At 67.1% G+C, this 19,514-nt stretch overlaps 1 protein-coding gene across 5 annotated transcripts in view; it reads right to left on the bottom strand.

Annotated features, from left to right (window-relative positions):
• Window positions 1-19,514, bottom strand: part of PTP4A3 (protein tyrosine phosphatase 4A3) — a 34,563-nt gene that overhangs the window by 5,092 nt on the left and 9,957 nt on the right. Inside the window, exons 1-3 of one of the 5 annotated variants that reach the window (XM_028483751.2) lie at window positions 4,561-4,649; window positions 2,427-2,679; window positions 974-1,881 (exon numbers count right to left, since the gene is read on the bottom strand). In XM_028483751.2, coding sequence (XP_028339552.1) covers window positions 974-1,078 — 105 coding nt within the window. In that variant the 5' untranslated portion in view covers window positions 1,079-1,881; window positions 2,427-2,679; window positions 4,561-4,649. Of the gene's footprint in view, window positions 1-973; window positions 1,882-2,426; window positions 2,680-4,560; window positions 4,653-5,856; window positions 5,878-6,399; window positions 6,468-19,514 lie in introns of those variants that run through there. The other 4 variants (XM_028483752.2, XM_028483754.2, XM_007119122.4 and 1 more) reach the window with 4 other exon arrangements.

The following is a 19,514-nucleotide window of genomic DNA, read 5'->3' as shown; positions in this document are numbered from 1 at the left end:
GCCCTGACCCTCATCACAGGCTATACGGGGGGACAGCCCTCCCCTACAGGGTCCCAGCTCAATGTCCAGGGTCCAGGTGCCCCCGTGGCAGGGTGCCAACTGCCTCTCTCTGTGGAGTTGCTGAAGTCCTCTCGTGCCCAGGCCCCTGTTCAACCATGACAAGCGCCCAAGGGAGCTTATCCCATGCTGCAGAGGGAATGGCTGGAGGCCAGAGGCCACAAATGGCCCTGCACACAGCCACAGGCTCTGCAAGCAGCACGGAGCACTACAGAGGCCAGCCTCCTGCAGGGGCCAGGTGGAGAACGGCAGGCTCTGCAGACACATCTGGCCCCGTGAGCAGCACACACCTCAACCTGCTGGCTCTCAGGGTGCAGCGGTCACTCTCTCCGGTGGCCGCCTCGGACTCCCGCCCAGCCCCTCCTCGCACAGCTATCTGTGGCCTGAAGCCCCCGGCCGGCCTGTTCCAACCCAAGGATCCCCCCACCGCCGGTGGGCTTCCTGCGGCCTGGGCTGGCCACGCAGCTGACCTGCGTGCCCCCGCCCCCTGCGACCGCCTGCGTCCAGGCCGTGTAAGCAGCCAGTCCTCACCCGGTGGACCCCCCCCCACCTCCTCCTTCGCTCGGCCTCTGCACAGAGGCCAAACGGCCAGCAAAGGGCTCGGGGCTGCGCCGGCGACAGGTGACGTCCTGAGGAGGTGAGGCCCGTTTCTCCTCCTACCTCTGAACCCGCCTCTGTTCGTGCGGCGTGGACTCCTGCTGGCCCCCCTGCAGGCCCCAGCGGGCCCAGCGGATCCCCCCGCAGCCCTCACACCAGCTCTGCAGGAAGGACACCCTCGGGTGCCCCCCGGGCACCCTGTAAGCAGGCTGGCGGCTCCGCTCCAAAGCGCAGTCCCTGGGCCGCCAGCCTTGCGTCTCGCCCTGCGGCCCTCGGGGGGCCCCGGCCGCGCGGCCGGGCGGGCTGGGCGAGCACTCACCGCGATGAAGCTGCTGAGGGTGGCGCTGGTGGGGCTGTGCGTGATGAGGAAGCGCATGTTCTTGTAGCTGACCTCGACGGGGGCCGGCCGGTTCATCCGCGCCATGGCCACGCCCCGGAGGCGGGGCGGCGCCGGGGACGCGGGCGGGAGGAGGCCCCAGCGCCCCCAGAACCCAAGGGGGAATGAGATCCCTGTGCTCGAACGAGAGAGAGGAAATGCTTCTTTAAAAACCTGCCCCCCACGCCACGCACAAATATTGTGCAAATACTTGGGAGGGGGGAGGATGCTGCCCGGATTGACGGGCGGATAATTAAAAAAGAAAACCCAACTCTTTAAAAAACGAAAGGAACGAAAGAGCCCCCCAGAAGTAAAATGGACCAGTCCAAGCTCCTGCCTCTCGGAGCCGGATAATCACAAGGGGGCAAGAGCAAAAACAACGACAACCAAAAACAGTCAGCAAAGAAAACTTTAAAAAGCCCAAAGTGAGTCCGGCCGCTGCGGCCGTGGCCAGCGCTGTCCGGTCGCTGGGGACGCCCCGTCTGCATCCGTGGACAGGTCGACGGCCGCCTTCCCTCAAAGGCCCCAAACCCCCAAGGACCGAAGGAAGAACGAACTCGAGCTGAACCAGCGGGGCGGCCTTGGGGTGGGTGCAGGCGGCTGTGACACGGGGCCTCCGTCACGTTACCCCATCGGGGCACGGCGAGTCCTGGAAGGGGGCGGGGGGCTCAGGCGGCAGAGCCGGCCCCGGGCCGGGCGGCGGGGGCCGTGGGCGGGCGAGGGCAATGGTGAGGGCCGGGGGCGCGGGGTCTCAGCAGCAGGCGCGGCGGCGATGCTGGCCGCAGCAGCACGCAGAGGGGCCCTCTGAGGCCCTCTCCATAAATCCCGGGCTGGTCAGCGGCAGGCAGCGTCTGGGGAGGAGGGGAGAAAAAGAAATGAGAAGGAAAGGGGTCCCCGGGCGCCCCACCTCCCGGGAGGGGTCCCGGCCGGGGCTTCTCCCGGGCCCTGCTGCAAGGCCGCGCTGAGCGAGCCACCCTCCCTGGGCCTTGGTTTCCCCACCTGGGAGCCCAAGGAAGGACGGCTCCTGCCAGGGCTGACCCAGGGCCCCGAGGTGACAGGACAGCCGCCAGGACAGGGCAGCGAGGGACGGAGGGAGGGACACACCCCTCCCCCGGGAGCGTGCTGAACCCCGACACACGGATTTCGGGGCAGTCTGCGGTAGCAGAGGCCCAGCCCCCATCCCCCGAGCCCGGGCACCCCAGGACGCCCACCCCCGCCCCGGGACAGTCACCCCCTCCTCTGCAGAACGCCGGCCTCCGTGGCACTTCCAAGCCCACGCTGCTCTGGGCCAGCCAGTCCTCCGGGAAAGGGGCTCAGGAGCGGAGGCCAAGGCGCCAGAGCACGCTGGGGTGAGGGTGTGGCAGCCTCACGCACAGCCACGCACCACCTTACGCACCTCTCGAGGGCTCCCCGGGGAAAACCTCCGGCTCTGGTCAGCCTCTGCCCTGGGCCACCATCCACCACTCGCCCACAGGGCTGGCCACGCACCGGAGGTAAACAAGCGGCTCTGCCCTCCAGTAGCTCGGAGAAGCGGGGACGGACCACAGGGGCCAAAGGGCCGGGGCCGGCCACCAGGTGCTTGCCAAGATGGTAACGGCGCAGGTGGCCAGGAGCGGGGTCCTGCTGTGACAGGGCCTCAAGGAGGGACGCTGCTGGGCCACAGAGACAGCCATCAGGCACCTCATGCCTATCTCTGACTCTCTAGGTCCCAAAGGGCCAGGGCCAGGGGCCCCAGCAGGAGCCCCCAGCCAGCCTCACTCCCACCCCGCAAAGACGGGCTGGGAGGACTTGGGCAGGTCACCGGCCTCAGTTTCCCCATCTGTACCGTGAGGGGCCAAACGAGACGCTGCCAAGGTCCCTCCAGCACAACCCAGTGGTCAGCAGACCCCCCTGGCCACGGGGCTTGGCCCAATCCCACCTGCTCACCCGGCAGGTCCTCCATCCCCCGCGTCAGACAACTCTCAGCTCTGCCCCGCCCAGCACCCCCTTCCCCAGCTGCCCACCAGGCCGGCTGGGCCCCTGGAGCCTCAACCTGGGTGCAGACAGGGCCCGCGGCTGGGACCCGGACGCGGTGGAGGGCCTCCAGCGCTGCTCCCAGGCTCACACTCTGCTCCGTGCCTTGTCTAGGAGGGTTACGCGGGCGTCCCCGGGGAGGGGGCAAAAGACAGGGAGAAGGGATCCCGCACCACCCCAGAGCGAGCTCCGGCTCCCAGTGCAGGCAAGGAAAGAGCCAGCCGCAGGCGCCCTGAGCAGCACACAAACACCTGCCCCTCCTGGGGCTGCGGGCTGTTCCTGTGTGCGTGTGTGTTTACCAGAGAGAAAGGAGGGCAAAGGCCCAAGGAAGCCACAGGACTACAGGCCTCTCCACGGGCCTGACCCACCATCACCGCCCATAGCTGCTGGGCACCTGGGGAGACCCCGGGGGCAAGGGCACATGGCCTGGCTCTCCTGCCAGTGTCCCTGGACGGCCCTCAGAGCTGAGGGCCCAGAGCCACCCCACACTGCTGCCCACGTGAGCCTCAAGGGTCACCTGTTGGCAGGGGTCAGGGGTCAGACTGGCTGGGGTCAGGGGGCCCGGCCCTAGCTAGAATGGGGTCAGGGTCTGGGCTGAGGTTGGACCAAGATCACTGCCCAGGCCGGGTCGGGGTCTAGCCACACATCCCACCCGTCTCCTCGCTGTCTAGGGCCCACACCCCCAGGCGAGAGCAAAGCAGTGAAAGCCCCCTTTCCTGCCCCAGGCAGCCAGGCCTGTGGCTCAACCAGGCCTGTGGCCTCCCCCAACTCCCTCCTAACCACACCCCCTCGGTGAGGTCACTGAGCAGGCCCCCAGGCAGGGCTGACCCAAGCCCACCAGCCACTGCTCCTGGCCGCCACCCCCCATGATGCGGGAGCCCTTCTAGGAGCCCAAGGCCCCTCCCTCTGGCCTTCCTACCACCGGCCCCACGTCACTGCTGGGCCGGGACCCCAGCGGCCTCCACCGGGCCGGCTCTGAGCCCTCCGCGATGTCCAGAACAGTCCTCCTTTCCAGACCCGTTAGGGGAGGCCCCATCCTGGCCCCTGTCTGCAGATGAATAAACCAGCCAGGGAGAGCTGGAGGGCCTTCTCTGGGCCCTGACCAAGCCAGGCCCGGGAAGTGCTCCCGCGGGCGTTCTCAATCTCAAGTCCAGGAGGCTCATTCCCGGTGGCACAGCTGGTTGAGAAGGTGGAGTTTGCAGAGGGCTTCGGAGAGCGCCAGCCTCTCCGCACCCGGGCCCCTGTGTGATGTGGGGGGAGGCTGGAGGACCACGGCTCAGTGGGGTCCCAGGAGAGCTAAGGAGGGGGGGCATGGGAGCACCGTGGGCGGGGCTGAGACCAGCGGGCTCGGGTGGCGCCGTGGGCGCGGGCATCCTGTCCCGCGGTGCTCGAGCAGCAGGGCGCGGGGGAGGGGGGGGACGGGCGTGGGCGGCTGGTTCCGAGGGATGCGGCCCCCTCCCCGGGGCGGGGCTGGGGTCCTCCCGGCACGCCCCCCGCCCTCGCGCGCCCCGGCTCACCGGCGCGCAGGCGTCCCCCCTCCACCGCCTCCATTCGCGCGGGGCCGGGCAGGGCCGGGACGCGGCGGCCGAGACCCAGTGCGCGGGGCGCGCCGGCCTCCCCACGGATGCTCCGCGGCCAGGCCGCCGGGGGGCTATTTATAGCGCCCGGGCGTCACGTGGGCGGCGTGGCCGGTGACCGGCGAGCGACCCGGCTTGTGGTGGCTCCCACACCTGCCGCCTAAATATAACCACGACCCGGCCCGCGCGCCGGAGCAAACAAAGGGGCGGCGGAGGGCCGAGCCGGGAGAGGAAACGCCGCGGAGGAAGGGGAAACGCAAGGGCGGGGGCGCTGTTCGCGCACCCCGCCCTCCTCCCGCCGTGCTCCGGCGCCCTCCTGAACCCTCTGGGGCGCCCCATGGCCTTCCTTCTCCAAGGAAGGATTCACTCTGCGGAGAGGGGGCGGCGCCAGGTCGCCAGGAGCTCAGCGTGGAGCCAGGCTCCTGGCGGGGACCGCAGCACAAGCCAAGGCCCAGAGGGCGAGCTCCCTACGTTGCAAACGGGAAGGAGGGTGCCTGTGGCCCAGGTGGGTTCCCGAGGGTGACACCCACAGGATGGTGGCCGACCACCTGGTCTGGCCCCGAAGCCCTCCTGCTCAGAGCCCTGCCCAGCTCTCCAGCCTCAAACCCGGGGACCCCTCCACTGTGCGCCCCCTTCGTGGCCCAGGCAGCTCCTGCCAGACGCTGCTGTCCCTCACTGAATCCTCACCACACCCCTGGGCGGGTGCTGTCAGCCCGCCCCGCCCCCCTCCACCCCTCCACCCCGTATGCAGGTGAGGAAACCGAAGCGCCGGACGCAGAGGGAGCGGTCTCCACATCCCGCTCATCCTCCAGTGCTCAGTGCGGACGCCCCCTCCCCGCAGGCCCTCTGTGATGGGAAGCCCGCCCCGGGTCCGGGCCTGCCCCCGCCAGCAGGGTCCTGGCTTCACCTCCTGGAAGCGCCATGTCAGGAACACGAGTGCTCCCCAGCCTGTGAGCCCCGAGAGTGCAGCCTGGCGCCGCAGTCAACCCTGTACCTGCCCCGGCCCACGCGCGGAGGCCCTCAGAAGGGGGTGGAGCAGGGTGGGGAGAGCCCCCAGCACACAGGGTCCCCAGAGGCCTTGCCTCGCTGGGAACCCGGCCCTGAGCCCAGCTCCCAGACAGCCAGCCTGGCCCCTGCAATCATCGGTCAGCACCGCAGGGGCGGGGTGGGAGGAACTGGCCAGGGGCCCAGCGCAGAGCACGGCCCCCACCCCCCAGGCTCTCCCCACAGACATACCCAGAGAGTGTCAGCCACGCCGGGACCCGCACTCTTCCCAGCCTCGGCCGGGCAAGCAGGCAGAGGACGTGAGGACGGGACAGCTGTGCACAGGGCAGGAAGGCCCGCCGGAGCCCCCTCCCGGCCAAGCCAGGTGGCCTGCCCACCGGCTCACAGCAAGGGCTCCTCCACCCAGAACCAAGGTGGGCTCGGGCCAGGACTCCCAGGCCAGCGCTCTTGGGTCCCCACTGCCAGCAGCCTCTTCCTGAAGGCCAGCTCTGGGTGCTCGGGGCCCCACCACTCGCCCACCTTGACCACTTTCTGAGAGTCTGTCCCCTCAGACACCGTGCTGGACGCTGCGTCCCGTGAACAAGACACGTCGGCCACACCGGATTAATAAAACGGCAGCTCAGAGGGGTCGAGGGACTTGCCCAAGCAAACAGAAGAACCGAAGTTGGGCTGAGTTTTGCTGGGCCCCAGAGACCCTGCTCATCCTGACCCTGGCCCTCTGGGAGAGAGGAGCCCTGGGCAAGCTGCTTCTACCACCCCACATTGCATCCTCACCCGTACAAGGTGAAAGGTCCCATCAAGCTCTGTGACACCGCACCCAGGACCCGGAGCCCACCGTGCTGAGGCCGCAAACCTGGGCCCCGGCACCCCGTCCACCCTCGCCTGGGGCACCCGCTTTGGCCAGGGCTGGGGGGCACCTGCTGCAGCTGGCACAGTCCCAAGCCCTTCAGAGAAGTCTATTTTTATCAAGGCAGGAGCCGTTCCTGGAACCCTCGCAGACGAGCCCAAGTCCACACGCTGCTCGGGGGCCGGGAGGGGAGACCCCACAGGCCAAGTCCACGCCGATCCCCCAAGAAACCTTCCCAGAACCCTCCTGCCTCTGGACCCGTGGCACGGAGGGTCCAGCCCCCATGGCTGACCAAGCTCCACCGCCTCCCCTCCCACCCACCCCCTCCCCTGCAGCCACACGCCTTTCAGAGCGGAGTCCTGGCCCCAGGGTAGGTGCGTCCTGAAGGAGGGGCTCAGAGGCTGTCGACTCCACCCACCTCCAGCACAGGGCCTGGCACCAGGAGGGCTCCCCACTTGTTGTGGAAGGAACAAGTGACCCAACGTTCTGGGCAGAGGTCCAGACCCGGGAACCGTCCAGAAGCAATCACAGGATCCCGGCCCCTGAAGTCCAGAGGAAACTCAAAGGTCACTACGCCATCTGATCGCCAGCCTGCACCCCTCCGGTGACAGGGGGCTCACTGCCCCTGGGCAGCACCTTCCATGCTCGGGCAGCTCCCCAAGTTACGAATCCCCCCCTCTAGGGCCTCCTCAGTGCCCCCTGCTGGGACGGGGACCAGCGGCAGCAAAGTTTGGGGGCGGAATAAGCCAGCAGAGCAGGCGCTGTGAGGGGCAGAACTGGAGGACCAGGTGGTCAGGGAAGGCTTCCTGGAGGAGCTGGCCGGCGAGGGGAACAGGCATGCTCCTCGTGTCTGGAACCTCATCATCAGGGCCTGACCAGCTGCCCTGACTCCCTGTGTAGCCCGGGGCCAACGCTTGCTCTCTCTGGGGCTTGAGGCCTCCTGCATAAATGGTGACGCTGCCAGGAAGGGAAGGCACCTTCCGACGGGGCCCGCTCCAGGCCGGTCACGGCGCGCCCAGGCTGTGACCTGGAAGCCGAGCTGTTGGAAGCAGGCTTGGGTTTCCCCCGGGGAAGAGGCACCTGTTCTACCCTCCAGGATCCGGAGATGGGGAAGAGGGCTGCGGACACACCCCCCGGGGCTCCACCACTGCCCCGGGCGCTGCACGGGCCGCCCTCACCACACCGTGGCTTCAATGGTGCCTCGCGGGGCGTGGTACCCACTTGCCAACCCAAGTGGCCCGCCCTCACGTGCCATCAGCCGCCAGCATTGCCCGGGCCGGCCGCAGCTCCACTGCAGACCCAGGAGCCATGACTGCCACCTCCGTGGTCAGGCAGGTGGGCACTGGTGTGAGAGCGGGCAAGGCTGCTGTGCTCCACCCTGGCTGTCATCAGTGGCCGGCACGGAGCAGAGCCGAACCAGGCACCCTGGGTCTCCTGAACCCCGTGGGCACGCCAAGCCCGCCAGGCCCCCGCCAAGCATCCCTGGCCTCGATGGCACCCACCTGGCAGGCAGCCACGGGGTGAAGGGTGCCTGCTACCACTCGGCAGGCTGCCCTTGCCCCAGTCCTGGCGAGGGCTTGGGCCTCCCCACAGCCGGGCTCCCAGGCCCCTGGCCCTCCCCGCCTTGGCCTCAGCTGGCCTGGCCATACCCTGCTGGGCCTGGACACTCCCCTGAAGGGACCTGGCACGAGAGGAAAGGAGTAGGGCCGGAGGAGGGGGGCTGCGCGGAGGAGGGACAGGAGGACAAGGGCCGACCTGCCTGCAGAGCTTCGGGCTCGCGGGTCTGGGGTCGGACCCAAAGCTGCCTGTGACCACCTGCCCCTCGGAGCCCCGGCTCCTCACCAAAAGGCATGACAAGCCCTGCCTTGCCGGGGTGTCGAGGGGACAAAGGGACAGGCGTTGACGGCTGGAAAACGGGGCCTCTGTGGCCACCGTGCAGCAGCTCAGACGGGGAACCTGAGGTGCAACAGGGAAAGCAGGACTGCCAGGTGCCCCTTCCGCCACCCCGCTGGGGGGAGGTCCCCTGCCTGGGTGCCAGACACAGCACCCCTCCCTCCCAGACCCAGCTGCCTGCTGGGGGCTTACAGCCGGGGGCACAGATGGCTTGGGAGGTGTGGCTCCTGCTGGCCAGGCCGCCTGTGACACCACACGGGGACACGCTGGCCGCAGCTCACGCAGGTGTCCAGGTACATGGGGGACTGCAGCCCTGGGGCTGCCTGCCCCTGCTTGAAGCTCCACTGTTCACCCATCATTGCCCAAGACGCCCCACTCCCACACTGCCCCCCTACCGAGGTCTCAGCACTGGCTCTGAGCCCATCCTGCCACCAGGGTCCTCCCTGCGGCCTCCCCTGCTCCCGGCCCAGAGCTCAGGACTCCCTCCAAGGGGGACAGAGAAGCCAGCACCCATCCGTTCGTTCATTCATTCATCCAACTTACGAATGTTCACTGAGCATCTTCCAGAGCCGGGTGCCGGGCTGAGCTTGGGGGACACAGGGGAGGAAGTCATAAAGCCTGCCCGCCCCCAAATGGGACTGCTGACTGCCCTCCACCCGGCCCCCACCCTGAGAAGCCAGCTCCCATGGGCATGGGCGGGCCGGCTAATTACAACGCTGCAGCTGCCCCAGGAGGGGGTGGAGGTGCCCCCCATGCAGGCAGCACTACTGAGCCAGGGGTCACCTCGCCCCTGGAGCCGAGCCCCTCGGGCTCCTCGCAGAGACCTCCCTCCACCCTGTGCCTCAGCTTCCCGCGCTGTCACTTTCAGGGTTGGAACGCGGCGTTTTCGCAGCGCCACCTGTCGCCGGGCTACCCAGGTCCCACCTGGGCCACACCTGCCTCCGGCCCAGCCTCCCCTGCCCTGGCTCCTGCCGGGGGAGCTTCGCCCCCGTGGAATTCCAGGCGCTTGACCGCGAGCCTCTTGCTCCGGGACCACGCCGCGTTCCCCTGCAGCCCACCTCCCCCAGCTCCGGATCAAACACCATCTCCTCCGAGAATCTTTACTGCCCGGGTGACCGCCGCAGTTACTCTCTGTGCCTCAGTTTCTTCATCTGCAAAGAGGGAAGCGACGGCAGCTGCCTGACAAGGCCTGGCACGGAGCACCACCACAGCCCGGCCGTCGGCACCGCCTGGGGCGCCCTCACCCCGGAGCGCAGACGCCGCCCCCTCCTCCAGCCTCAGCGTGGCCGCCCGCCCCCGCCTCCGCCTCCTCCGAGGCCGGACGCGGAGCCCTCGACCCTCGTCCCCCGTGTCAGGGCCTTGCCTCCCCGGGTCCCTCCCCCGTGCTGCTATGCCCCTTCCCCCGCGGCACCCCCAGGCAGCTCAGGACCCCACCCGAGACCCAAACTCGGGACACAGAGCTGTCCTCAAAGGAGGCCCGCCCACCCTGCCCCCCTTCAGAGGAGGGGACTCGCAGGGACCTCCAGCCCCCCACCCCTCCCTTCGCTCTCTCCCACCTCCACCCAACCAGCTGGCCCACCCTCCCCACCAGGGTGGGTAGCAAGAGACATGTGTGTTCTTATCTCAGAGGGAGGCTCAACACAGGTTTGATGGGGGCTCATCCCGCCTCCAGCCCCAGACCAGACCCGGGACCAAGGTCCCGTGTCATTCACCCACCCCACCCCGGCCCCCGGTGAGCGGTCACCACAGCGGGGCCCGGCCTGGGGCTGGAGATGGTACGGTGGCGCCCACCCTGCTGCTGCCCACACGGCATCCACGGCTCCCCCTACAGCCCAGGAAACTGAATTCTGAATTGTCAGCCCTGCCCCTCTGCCCTCAGTAGGGCGAGGGAAGGAGGGGCTGTAGCATTCATGCCTCCAATCCCCCTTTTCTTTCTGGGGCCCAAAATGCCCCCCAGACACCCCTCACCCACAAGACCAGGCGAAGGTGCCCTCCTCCTCCAGGAAGGCCTCGGTGCCCTCCAGGCCTGGGTTTTCATTCCTATGTGTACCTACCCAGCATCCATGTGGGCACTGGGGGTCAGGGGTAAGCGAACCCTCACGACCCTACCCTCGAGGCAGGGCGGGGGTCGGCGGGGGGACACACAACCAGGCGACGGATTGAGGCCGACAGAAAGGACATCGACTGGGGGGTAAGGGGGTAGACATGGAGGCCTCTCTGAGGAGGTGGCCTCTGGGCAGAGACTCAGGACCCACGCCCATGGCAGGGGCCCCCGAGAGGGGACACAGCAGATTCCCCGTGAGCGCCGCGAGAACAGCGTGCCCCGTCTAGCACTGCTTGCCAGCGCAGGGCCCCGTCCACCCCCGCTGACTCCGTCACCCTCACTGCCACACACAGCCCCATCAGAGGCCGAAGACTTATGAGCCCCATTCCACACGGAGGCCAGACAGAGAGGCGGAGCAGAGCCACCCGAAGCCCCGTTTTCCGGTTCTGAGCCCAGGGTTCCTTCTCTTCGACCCCAGTGAATCAATGCAAACGTCACCCACTCAGAGCCCGGGCCCGGGGGAGTGTTAATACAGACAAGGCCTTCAGAGCAGCCGGAACAGATGCCGGGAGGCCCGGCCACAAGCATCAGCCACCGAGCTCCCGGTCCTCAACTCAGAGCCCAGCAACTCTCGCTTTGCACACAATTATGACCGACCTAGAAAGCGGGATACTTCCAACCCCCTCAGGGGGTTATTAAAACCCAAGATAACGATGGATGACAATCTAAGCTACCACTTATTAACAATAAATATTAATAACGGCAGTTACCACTCGTCGAGAACCTGCTTTCTGACAGAGCCTAGAGACTGTTAGGGTCAGACAGATCGTGAGGTCCTCTGTTTATCGGCTGGGGGTTCTGCATCCCTGAAAGCTCCGCTGATTCCTTTTGTACGAGGGGACTTAACGCGGCCCGACTGGTTGCTGTGAGGCTCAAACTCCGAATCTGCACTGATGGCCAAACCAAGCACAGACTGCATGGGGGCTGGCCTCTCTCCAGCCCCCGCAGCACCTCCAAGGGCACCTGCCGGACGGCTCCCTTCACGCCAGCTGGCGAGGAGTGGTTATTCACGGCACCTCCTCCTTTCACTCCCAACGTGATCATACGTGATCACCCACGTGGTCACTGCATCGTGACCCTCATTTAACACGAGGACACGGGTGCAGAGGGGGCTCGGTCACTCCCCAAGGGGCAGAAGAACCAGGCTGGACCCCGGCGAGCCCTGAGTCCCTTCTCTGCACTGTGACCCTGTCCCACCTCTGACCGCGTGACCAGGACCGCTGGTCACCCTCCCCCTGTACCGCCGAGGCAGGGGGTACCACAACCCGGAGGCCCGGGCTGCACAACAACATCACCGAGCCTGGGAGGAGGGTGTACGTTCCCACGTGGTCCGGTTTGGGCTCTGGGAGGAAAAGGACCCCTCGCCCCGTTTGACGGAGGAAACCGCTGAGGCTCCCAGCTGAGCTGCGAGCATGAACAGGAAGGCCTGGGGACCCCCGGGCCCCGCCCTCTCTTGGGGTCTGCCCACTTCCCGGTCCCCACCCCACCCGAGCCTGCCACGAGCCCGCAGACACTCACCCTCCGTCCTCAGTCCTGGAGTCCGCAGAGGCCGGCCCCCAGCCCAGCTTTATCCCCGGCCTGGCCTCCCTCCCAGCCTCCTGGCCTCCCGCCCTCCCCACGTCAAAGGCCCTGGAACCACCCGCCTGCCCGGGAGGCGGGGGCTCAGGCAGGGGCAGCCCCGGAAGGATCCTGTCTCCCGGGGCAGCCCCGGCAGCCGAGCAGGGGGGGGCTGGGGCACAAGTCTGAGGTCACGGCGGGCACCCTGGTCCCGGGAAGAGGGCAGGAGAGCCCCCCGCTCCTGCTGGGCCGGGCTCGGGGGCCCGCAGGGGGCAGGACAGTCCCCAGGGCCCTGTAACTGCTGGCAGCCAGAGCTGACGGGGGCAGGAGGGGCAGGAGGGGCCCGCTCAGAGATAGCGGGGCGGGGTCAGAGGCACCAGAGCCCAGGCCCTGCGGCTGGGAGGGTGGGGGACCCGAGCGACAGCCTGGGGGCTTCCTGGGCCTCTGGCGTGTCTCCCCACTGCCTGCTGGGGGCTGGAAAGGGGGTCCCAGGGCCCCTCCCTCGCGGGGGTGGGGAGCCCACCGCACCCCCATCCACCCCCAGGGAAACGGCCCAGCCCTCTGCAGCCTGCCCCCAACCTAAGCGGCCCCTGGTGCCCTCCCCAGCCTGCTGAGGGGGGCAGCCAGGTCTGCCCAGAGCCCCACTGAGCCCCGGCGCTCAACTCCTCCTGTTTCCCCCGCGAGGAAGCCAGCGAAGAGGCGAGTCAGCCCACGCGGCCCAGGCCTGGGACCCTCGGCCCTACAAGAGCACTGAGGAAGTGGGAAGCCCACCACGGGGAGGGGCTGTCCCTGCTTCCCAGAGGCAGGGTCCCCTGCCCCTCCCCCACCAGGATGCGGCCCCAGTCGCGGTGACATCAGGAGGGGTGGAGCCCACGGGGGGGCGGGGATCTCCGGCCCAGCCAGCCCCCACGACTGTACTTCTGGGGGGCCGGGGGGGGAGCGAGGCCACCAGGGAGTCCACGCTACGCCTGCTCCCTGCCAGGTGCGCAACGGGGGCGGCTCCTAGCTGTAGGAGGGGCCTCTGCCCCGTGCCACCCAGACGGCTACCCCACTCGTAACCTCCCCACCCCTGCCACACCCACAGGTCCCCACTGGTTCTCACCGGCTGCCACCCCTAGACGGAGGCCCGGAGGCCCCTCCTGAGGGCCCGTCACCCAGGCTCAGCCCGTCATGGCTACCCGGTGCCCCGGCCAGTCCCCAAAGCCCTCCCCAGCCAGCCAGCCCTCCAGCCTCACGCTGCCAGGGACCTCCACACAGAGATGGGCTGCCCACCTCTCTGAGGCCCAGGCCTCACCACCCCCTTCGGGGCCCCGGCATCTGTATTCACACGCGCAGCTGGGCTGAGCCGGGCAGTTGGGAGCGGTGTTCTGTAGGCGCTGCCGTGCCCCCGGCTCCCTGCTTGTACAGCCCCCAGTGCCAGGGCTCTGGTTATCTGAGACGCAGAGCCCGTCGCTCTGGAGTACGGGGCGCCGGGTTGGATTCCAGCCAGAAGCAGCAGAGCCTCAACGCCTGCCCCACCCTCAGACCTGGACCTGCACCCACAGTCCCCGGCGCGTTCCTCCGGGGCCCCGTGGGGCTGGCGCCGACTCCTGGCACCACGCCACCCCGTCTCCGAGGCCCCAAAGGCCGGTGTCCGGAACGGGCGTGGCGTCCCAGCAGGGCACGGAGTTCCACGGATCTCTTGAAGCTAATGGCCCCTGTGAGGCGCTCACACCCCCCAGGCCCCCCTGCTCAAGTGAAGGCCCCCAGGAGGCCCAGAGGAGGCCCCCGATCCTGGCCTCCCCGAGAGCCAAGTGCTCCCCAGGCAGAGCCCCGACCCCTCCTGTCGGGACCCTCAACAGGTAGAGGGAACCCCGGGCTTCGACGGGGCTCCCGGGCTGGGGCCTGAGAGAACAGGGGTGGGTGCCGGGGCCCTCAGAGAGGGTCCATGTGGCCTACCAGGCCTTCTCGCTGGCCGGGAGAAGGCTGCCCACCAAATCCTCACCCACCGGGACCAGCTGGAGACCCCACAGGGTCCTCAGCTGGCAAGGGGACAAGGCCCGCGAGGAGCACGCACTGGGATGCCCACGGCGGCTGAGAAAGCCCTCCCCTGGCTGCTGTGTGCCCTGGGCCCATCTCCTCACCTCTCTGGGCCTTCTGAGTCACCAGCACAAAGCGGGAGTAACAGGCCCGTTGAAAGATAAGAAAACAGAACTGTACCCCGTAGGTGCCCACGGAGTTTTCACGTGGCCTGCAGGGCAGGAGGTGGGGTGCACACGCAGGTTCCAGTGAAGCCCACTCTGCAGAACGAAGCCTGATCAAACTGGGCCACGGCCCCAAACCCCTCTTTGTGGAGGAGTGGCTATGGCTAACTCCTTGGGACCCCTGGACAGTGCAGGGACGGTCCCCCGACGGTGAGGAGGGACGGAGAGGAAGAGAAGGGCGGTGTGAGCTGCAGCCAGCACCCCGCAAGTGATGCGGCCCCTCCCCGCCGCTCCCGGGCACCCCAATCCCAACGGGGAGCAGGGTCAGCTCCCACCCCAGCACCCTCGGCGGGGAGGTTCTGCCCTCAGACAGGGCAGCCGGGCCCCTGTGCCCACCCCAACACTCTGCACCCACCAGGGAGGTGGGGAGCAGAACTGGCCTGTCCTCCACGGCTGGACCCTGTCAGCACAGTGCCCGGGGGGCTTGTGGGCCCCAGGGGGGAGTGGACCTTGGAGCATCAGGATGTGGTGGCCACTTCTGCTCGCCACCACCCCCAGGAGCCCGCCCCGAGCGGGTAAGAAGCGCGCTCCGCCCAGGTCACAGGAGAGGAGACTGCAGCCCAGCTGAAGCCAGGTCCGCGGGCCGCCCAGCAGCCTCAGGACACACTCAGCCACTTACCCAGCTCAGCCCTCCTCTCACCTCCCATGTATGTCCCGTCCCTGGGCCCAGCGTCCAGCCCCATGAAGTGGGAGAAGGCCCAAGGACCCCTCCATGTCACGGCCCCGCACCGTGCCCTCGTCACAGGCCGCTCCCCACATCCGTCCCCAAAGCCGCACTGGAAGACACCCACCACCCCATTTTACGGATGAGGAAACCAAGGCTCAGACCATGCAATCAGTGACTTGCCTGAGGCTCCAAGCCAGGATTCCCAGCCAGCCCAGGGGGAGCACTTTCTGTGTACATTCTCCGTCAAACAGCCGCTGGAGGGAAACTGAGGCCCAGCCTCCAACAGATGTCAGGGCTCCAGGAGGCGGCCCTATCACCCGGCGCCTGCCCCAGTCCCCGGGGCCCCCCTCCCCTGCTGCGCCCGGAGCACAGGGCCACTGATGGTCAGGAGGGCAGGAAGGGGGCACGAGATCACAGAGGTGGCCGGGGCCGCTGGCCAAGGCCCTGGCGAATGCACGTCAGAGGGGCCTGCAGGAGCCGCGGGAAAGAGCTCTGACCTGGCCTCGGCGGGCCACGTCCAAAATAACCAGCCCCACCGCCCTGCAAGGACTCAGCCGGGTGCACGTAGGCCTCTCAGCCCCAGATGCTGCCAAGCTGGGCACGGAAGGTCACAGCTATTTCTGGGCCAGCCTGGCAGCAAGACGCAGCCCCCCAGCGCCCCCAAAGAGCTGGCGCAAGAGGGGCGGTGGAGGCAGGCCCCAGCCCCAGGACGCAGGGTCTCTACCTGTGGCCGAGGGCCTGCTGGGGGACCCCGCCCTGCTGCCTGTCCTCCCTGAGCTGGCTCCCTTTCAAAAAGCCCATCGGCACCATTCGTGTGTCAGGGTCACGTTGGTCCCACTGGCAGTTAAGGGCCTTCTCGGCCACCAAGCTCTGTGCTGGGCCCTTGGCCGGACAAAGAACCACATCCGACCCCTGAAACAAGCAGGGGCTCTGCTCTCCGCTCTCCAGTGGCTCCGACCCTAAGCGCACAGGGCCGCAGGAGGCTTAGACCGTGGCAGGGACCCCCTGTGCCCACACGGGCACCCCGTGCCCTGCCGGGCCACACCCCCGGAGATGCCAGCACTGCACCCTACCACACACAGCCTCCAGCCTGGGGCTCCCCCTGCCCCATGTGGGTCACCACCACCCCCATAACTTTGTGGGCACCAGTGACCATCTGGCCCATGGGAACCTCTGGCCTCTGGGCCAGCGAGGCCCAGAGGGGGCAGGAGACCCTGAGGCGCAGCCTCACTCCAACCGCCGGGCCAGGCAGGTTCTCTGGGGGCCGAGGGGGAAGGGACAGTTCCCTCTTACCGCCCCAGGCCCAGGCTTCCGCCCCACAGCCTTGTTCAAGCTGCTCCTGCCCGCAGAGTCGGCCCTTCCCAGCGGATCACGAGCTCGGGACCCTGGCGAGGTTCCCATCCTGGCTCCCCGCTGCGAGCCGCGTGACGTCGGGCACACCCTCGACTCCCCTGTGCCTCAGTCTGCACGTCGGTAAGACAGGTCCACTGGAAGCTCATCCTTCACGGAGCTGCCGCTGGCTCCTCTCCCGGGTCGAGAAGGACACGCCCCTCCCAAGCAGCCTCGCCTGCGTGCCCCGAATGCTCCCACCGTGCTGGACACCCACGCGGGCTCTGACAGGACTCTGGGACCCCCAGGAGGGTCCACGTTCAGGTTCATGATTCTCCCAGTGGGTTCCGTGGGACACTCAAGAGGACCTCCTGCCCGCAGGATGTCTCTACAGACATGAGGACCTGAAGATCTGAAGGGCAGCCAGCGGCGCCTTTCCAGAACGCGGTTTGTTTTTTGGGCTGCACCACACGGCATGTGGGATCTTAGTTCCCTGACCAGGGATCGAACCCGTGCTCCCTGCAGTGGAAGTGCGGAGTCTTAAACACTGGACCGCCAGGGAAGTCCCTCCAGAATGTTTTTGAAGCCAGGCCCTAGCAATGAGGCCCTCACAGAACCCCACTTCGGCAACACCAGGCTAGGGTACCCTGGGCCCCAGCCTCCCAGCTGTGAGGGTCGGAGAGCCTCCTGGCCTGGCCCCCCGACTCCTGCTCGTCTGTGTGTCTGGGACCATCTCTCTGAGCCTGGGCGCCATCTGTGAAGAGGGACCATGAAGACTCCCTGGTGGCGCAGCGGTCGGGAGTCCGCCGGCCGACGCAGGGGACGCGGGTTCGTGCCCCGGTCCGGGAGGATCCCACGTGCCGCGGAGCGGCTGGGCCCGTGAGCCATGGCCGCCGAGTCTGCGCGTCCGGAGCCTGTGCTCCGCCACGGGAGGAGCCACAGCGGTGAGAGGCCCGCGTACCGCAAAAATAAATAAATAAATAAAAAGACTCCCGCTGTGAGCAGTGTTGCAGGTGGGCCACGCGGGTGGTCACTGTGTGAACGTCACAGCAGGGGTGGGGGCAGAGCACACGCCCCTCCCTGCTTCCCCTGTGTCCCCACCTTGGCCATGCCGTGGCAACAATGACCTGAGGGTGGCAGGATTAGCTTCTGGATGCAGGCACCCCCTGCCCTGAGAACGGCCAAGGCTGGATGCCCAGCCCAAGCGGGCAGCGAGAAGGCCCCAGCCACAGGGCGCCCAGTGCCCGCCAAGCGCCAGCCATGCCACCCTCCCCGCGGCCCCTGCCGCCCCCTCGCAGCCCCGCCGATGCCAGCAGAGCTGCCTTCCCAGACAGAAGGCAGCAGAGGGCCGGGCACAGCGCGTCCTGGGGAGCTGGGCATCAGGACCCGGGCTGCCTGCACCACCCGCCTTAAGCACCTGCCCAGCTCCCAGGGGAGGAAGCAGGGAACCATCAGAAGGGATGACTCGAGGGAAACCCCTCCTCTCCCGGGCCTGAGCTTTTTGAGGGGCTGAGGCGCCTTCCAGCCTGGGGTCTGCACCGGCCCTGGCTCCCTGGGAGGCCCTGGGCATTGCTGCGGGCCAGAGGGCAGACCTGCGCCAGGCACCGCGGGCTGCTCCAGCCCCTCCACCCCTCCCAGCCCAGGGGCCAACTTCAGCCCCTTTCCCTGGGCTGCACAGCACAGCACAACAGCCTCCCAGGAGGGGCTGCGGGCTTCGGGCTGCGGGCTGGACGAGCTGGCCTGAGGGCGGCGCCCGGGGCACAGGAAAGGCTCCACCTGGCAGCATCACGCGAGCCATTCCCCCCGTCAGGACACAGCGGCTCGCAGGCCTCCTCCAGCAGAGCCGGGCCAGGACTCCGGGGGACAGCCGCGGGGCAGCCCTCGGGGACCAGGAGGCCCCTGGGCTGCACCTTCACACCGGGCAGAGACGCCCAGAGCCAGACACCAAGGTCCTACTGCAGAGCACAGGGACTACTGACACAGTCAACACCCTGTGATAAACCATAATGCAAAAGAATATAAAAAGCAATGTCTGTGTGTATATATACACACATATATATATATATACATGAATCACTTTGCTGTACAGCTGAAATTAACACTGTAAATCAACTATACTTCAATTAAAAAAAAAAATGCCCAGCGCCAGGTGGGTGCATGGGCCCAGCAGCCCTACTCGCCAGGCCCAGCAAGGCCAACTAAAAAGAAAGGTACGCAGGGACAGAATGGGTGGGGGGGGGCACACTTCAGAGGCGACCAAGCGGGTGCCCTCTTGGCTCCATCTGACCCCTTGGCGATTCTGTGAGCTCCGCACGGGGCAGGGACCCGGGGTGCAGAGCCGGGCAGGGGCTGCTCTGTGCCCACACCCCCCAGTGCACCCTGCTGCCCGGGCTCAGGGGATTGAAGCAGGCGAGAGACCGGAGACAGATCCCAGACAAAGAAGAACACAGGCCCCACGCATCAGGGTGATGAGGGTCACAGGGCAGGGGAGGGTGGGGACTTTGCACACAGACGTCTACCTGCCCCTAAGCCTCATTCCTCCATTCACTCAGCAAAACTCAGGCCAGAGAGGAAGGATGGCCCACCTGTTCTCCCGCACCCGCTGAGCACCCCACGTCCCAAGCAGCGAACAGGGGCTGCTTCACTTTCTCCTGCAAGTGAATCAAGCCCCTGCCTGCTCGAACCCTGGGACAGAGCTGGGTTACATCCCATTTTGCAGACTAACTGTGAGCCTGCTCAAGCCAGGTTGTGTGGGGCAGGAGAGCCGTTTACATTTTTTTTTAATGGAGATAAAATTCACCTAACGTGACGTTCGCCATTTTACTATTTCAAAGTGTGCACTTCAGTGTTTTATTAGTACATTCACAGTGTCGTGTAATCACCACCACCAATTCCAGAACACTTCCGTTGCCCCCTAAAGAAAGCCACAACTGTTAGCAGTCACTCCCCATCCCCCCACCCCAGCCCCTGGCGACCGGGAATCTGCTACCTCTATGGATTTGCCTGTTCTGGACACTTTACACAAATGGAATCGTCACTGTGTGGTCCTTTGCGTCTGGCCCCCTTCATTCAGGATAATACTTCCAAGCGTCACCCATGCTGCAGGGTAGATCAGGATGCTGAGTGGAGAGACCCCATTTTGCGTTACCTGCTCTTCAGCTGACGGACATTTGGGTCATTTCCAGGTCTGTTTTGTTTTGTTTTGTTTTGCGGTACGCGGGCCTCTCACCGTTGTGGCCTCTCCCGTTG

The sequence above is a fragment of the Physeter macrocephalus genome, unplaced genomic scaffold, assembly GCF_002837175.3.
Source record: "Physeter macrocephalus isolate SW-GA unplaced genomic scaffold, ASM283717v5 random_65, whole genome shotgun sequence".
Classification (NCBI taxonomy): Eukaryota; Metazoa; Chordata; class Mammalia; order Artiodactyla; family Physeteridae; genus Physeter; species Physeter macrocephalus.
The sequence above is the reverse complement of the archived record's forward strand: the minus strand, read 5'-3'. Positions and strand labels throughout refer to the sequence as shown.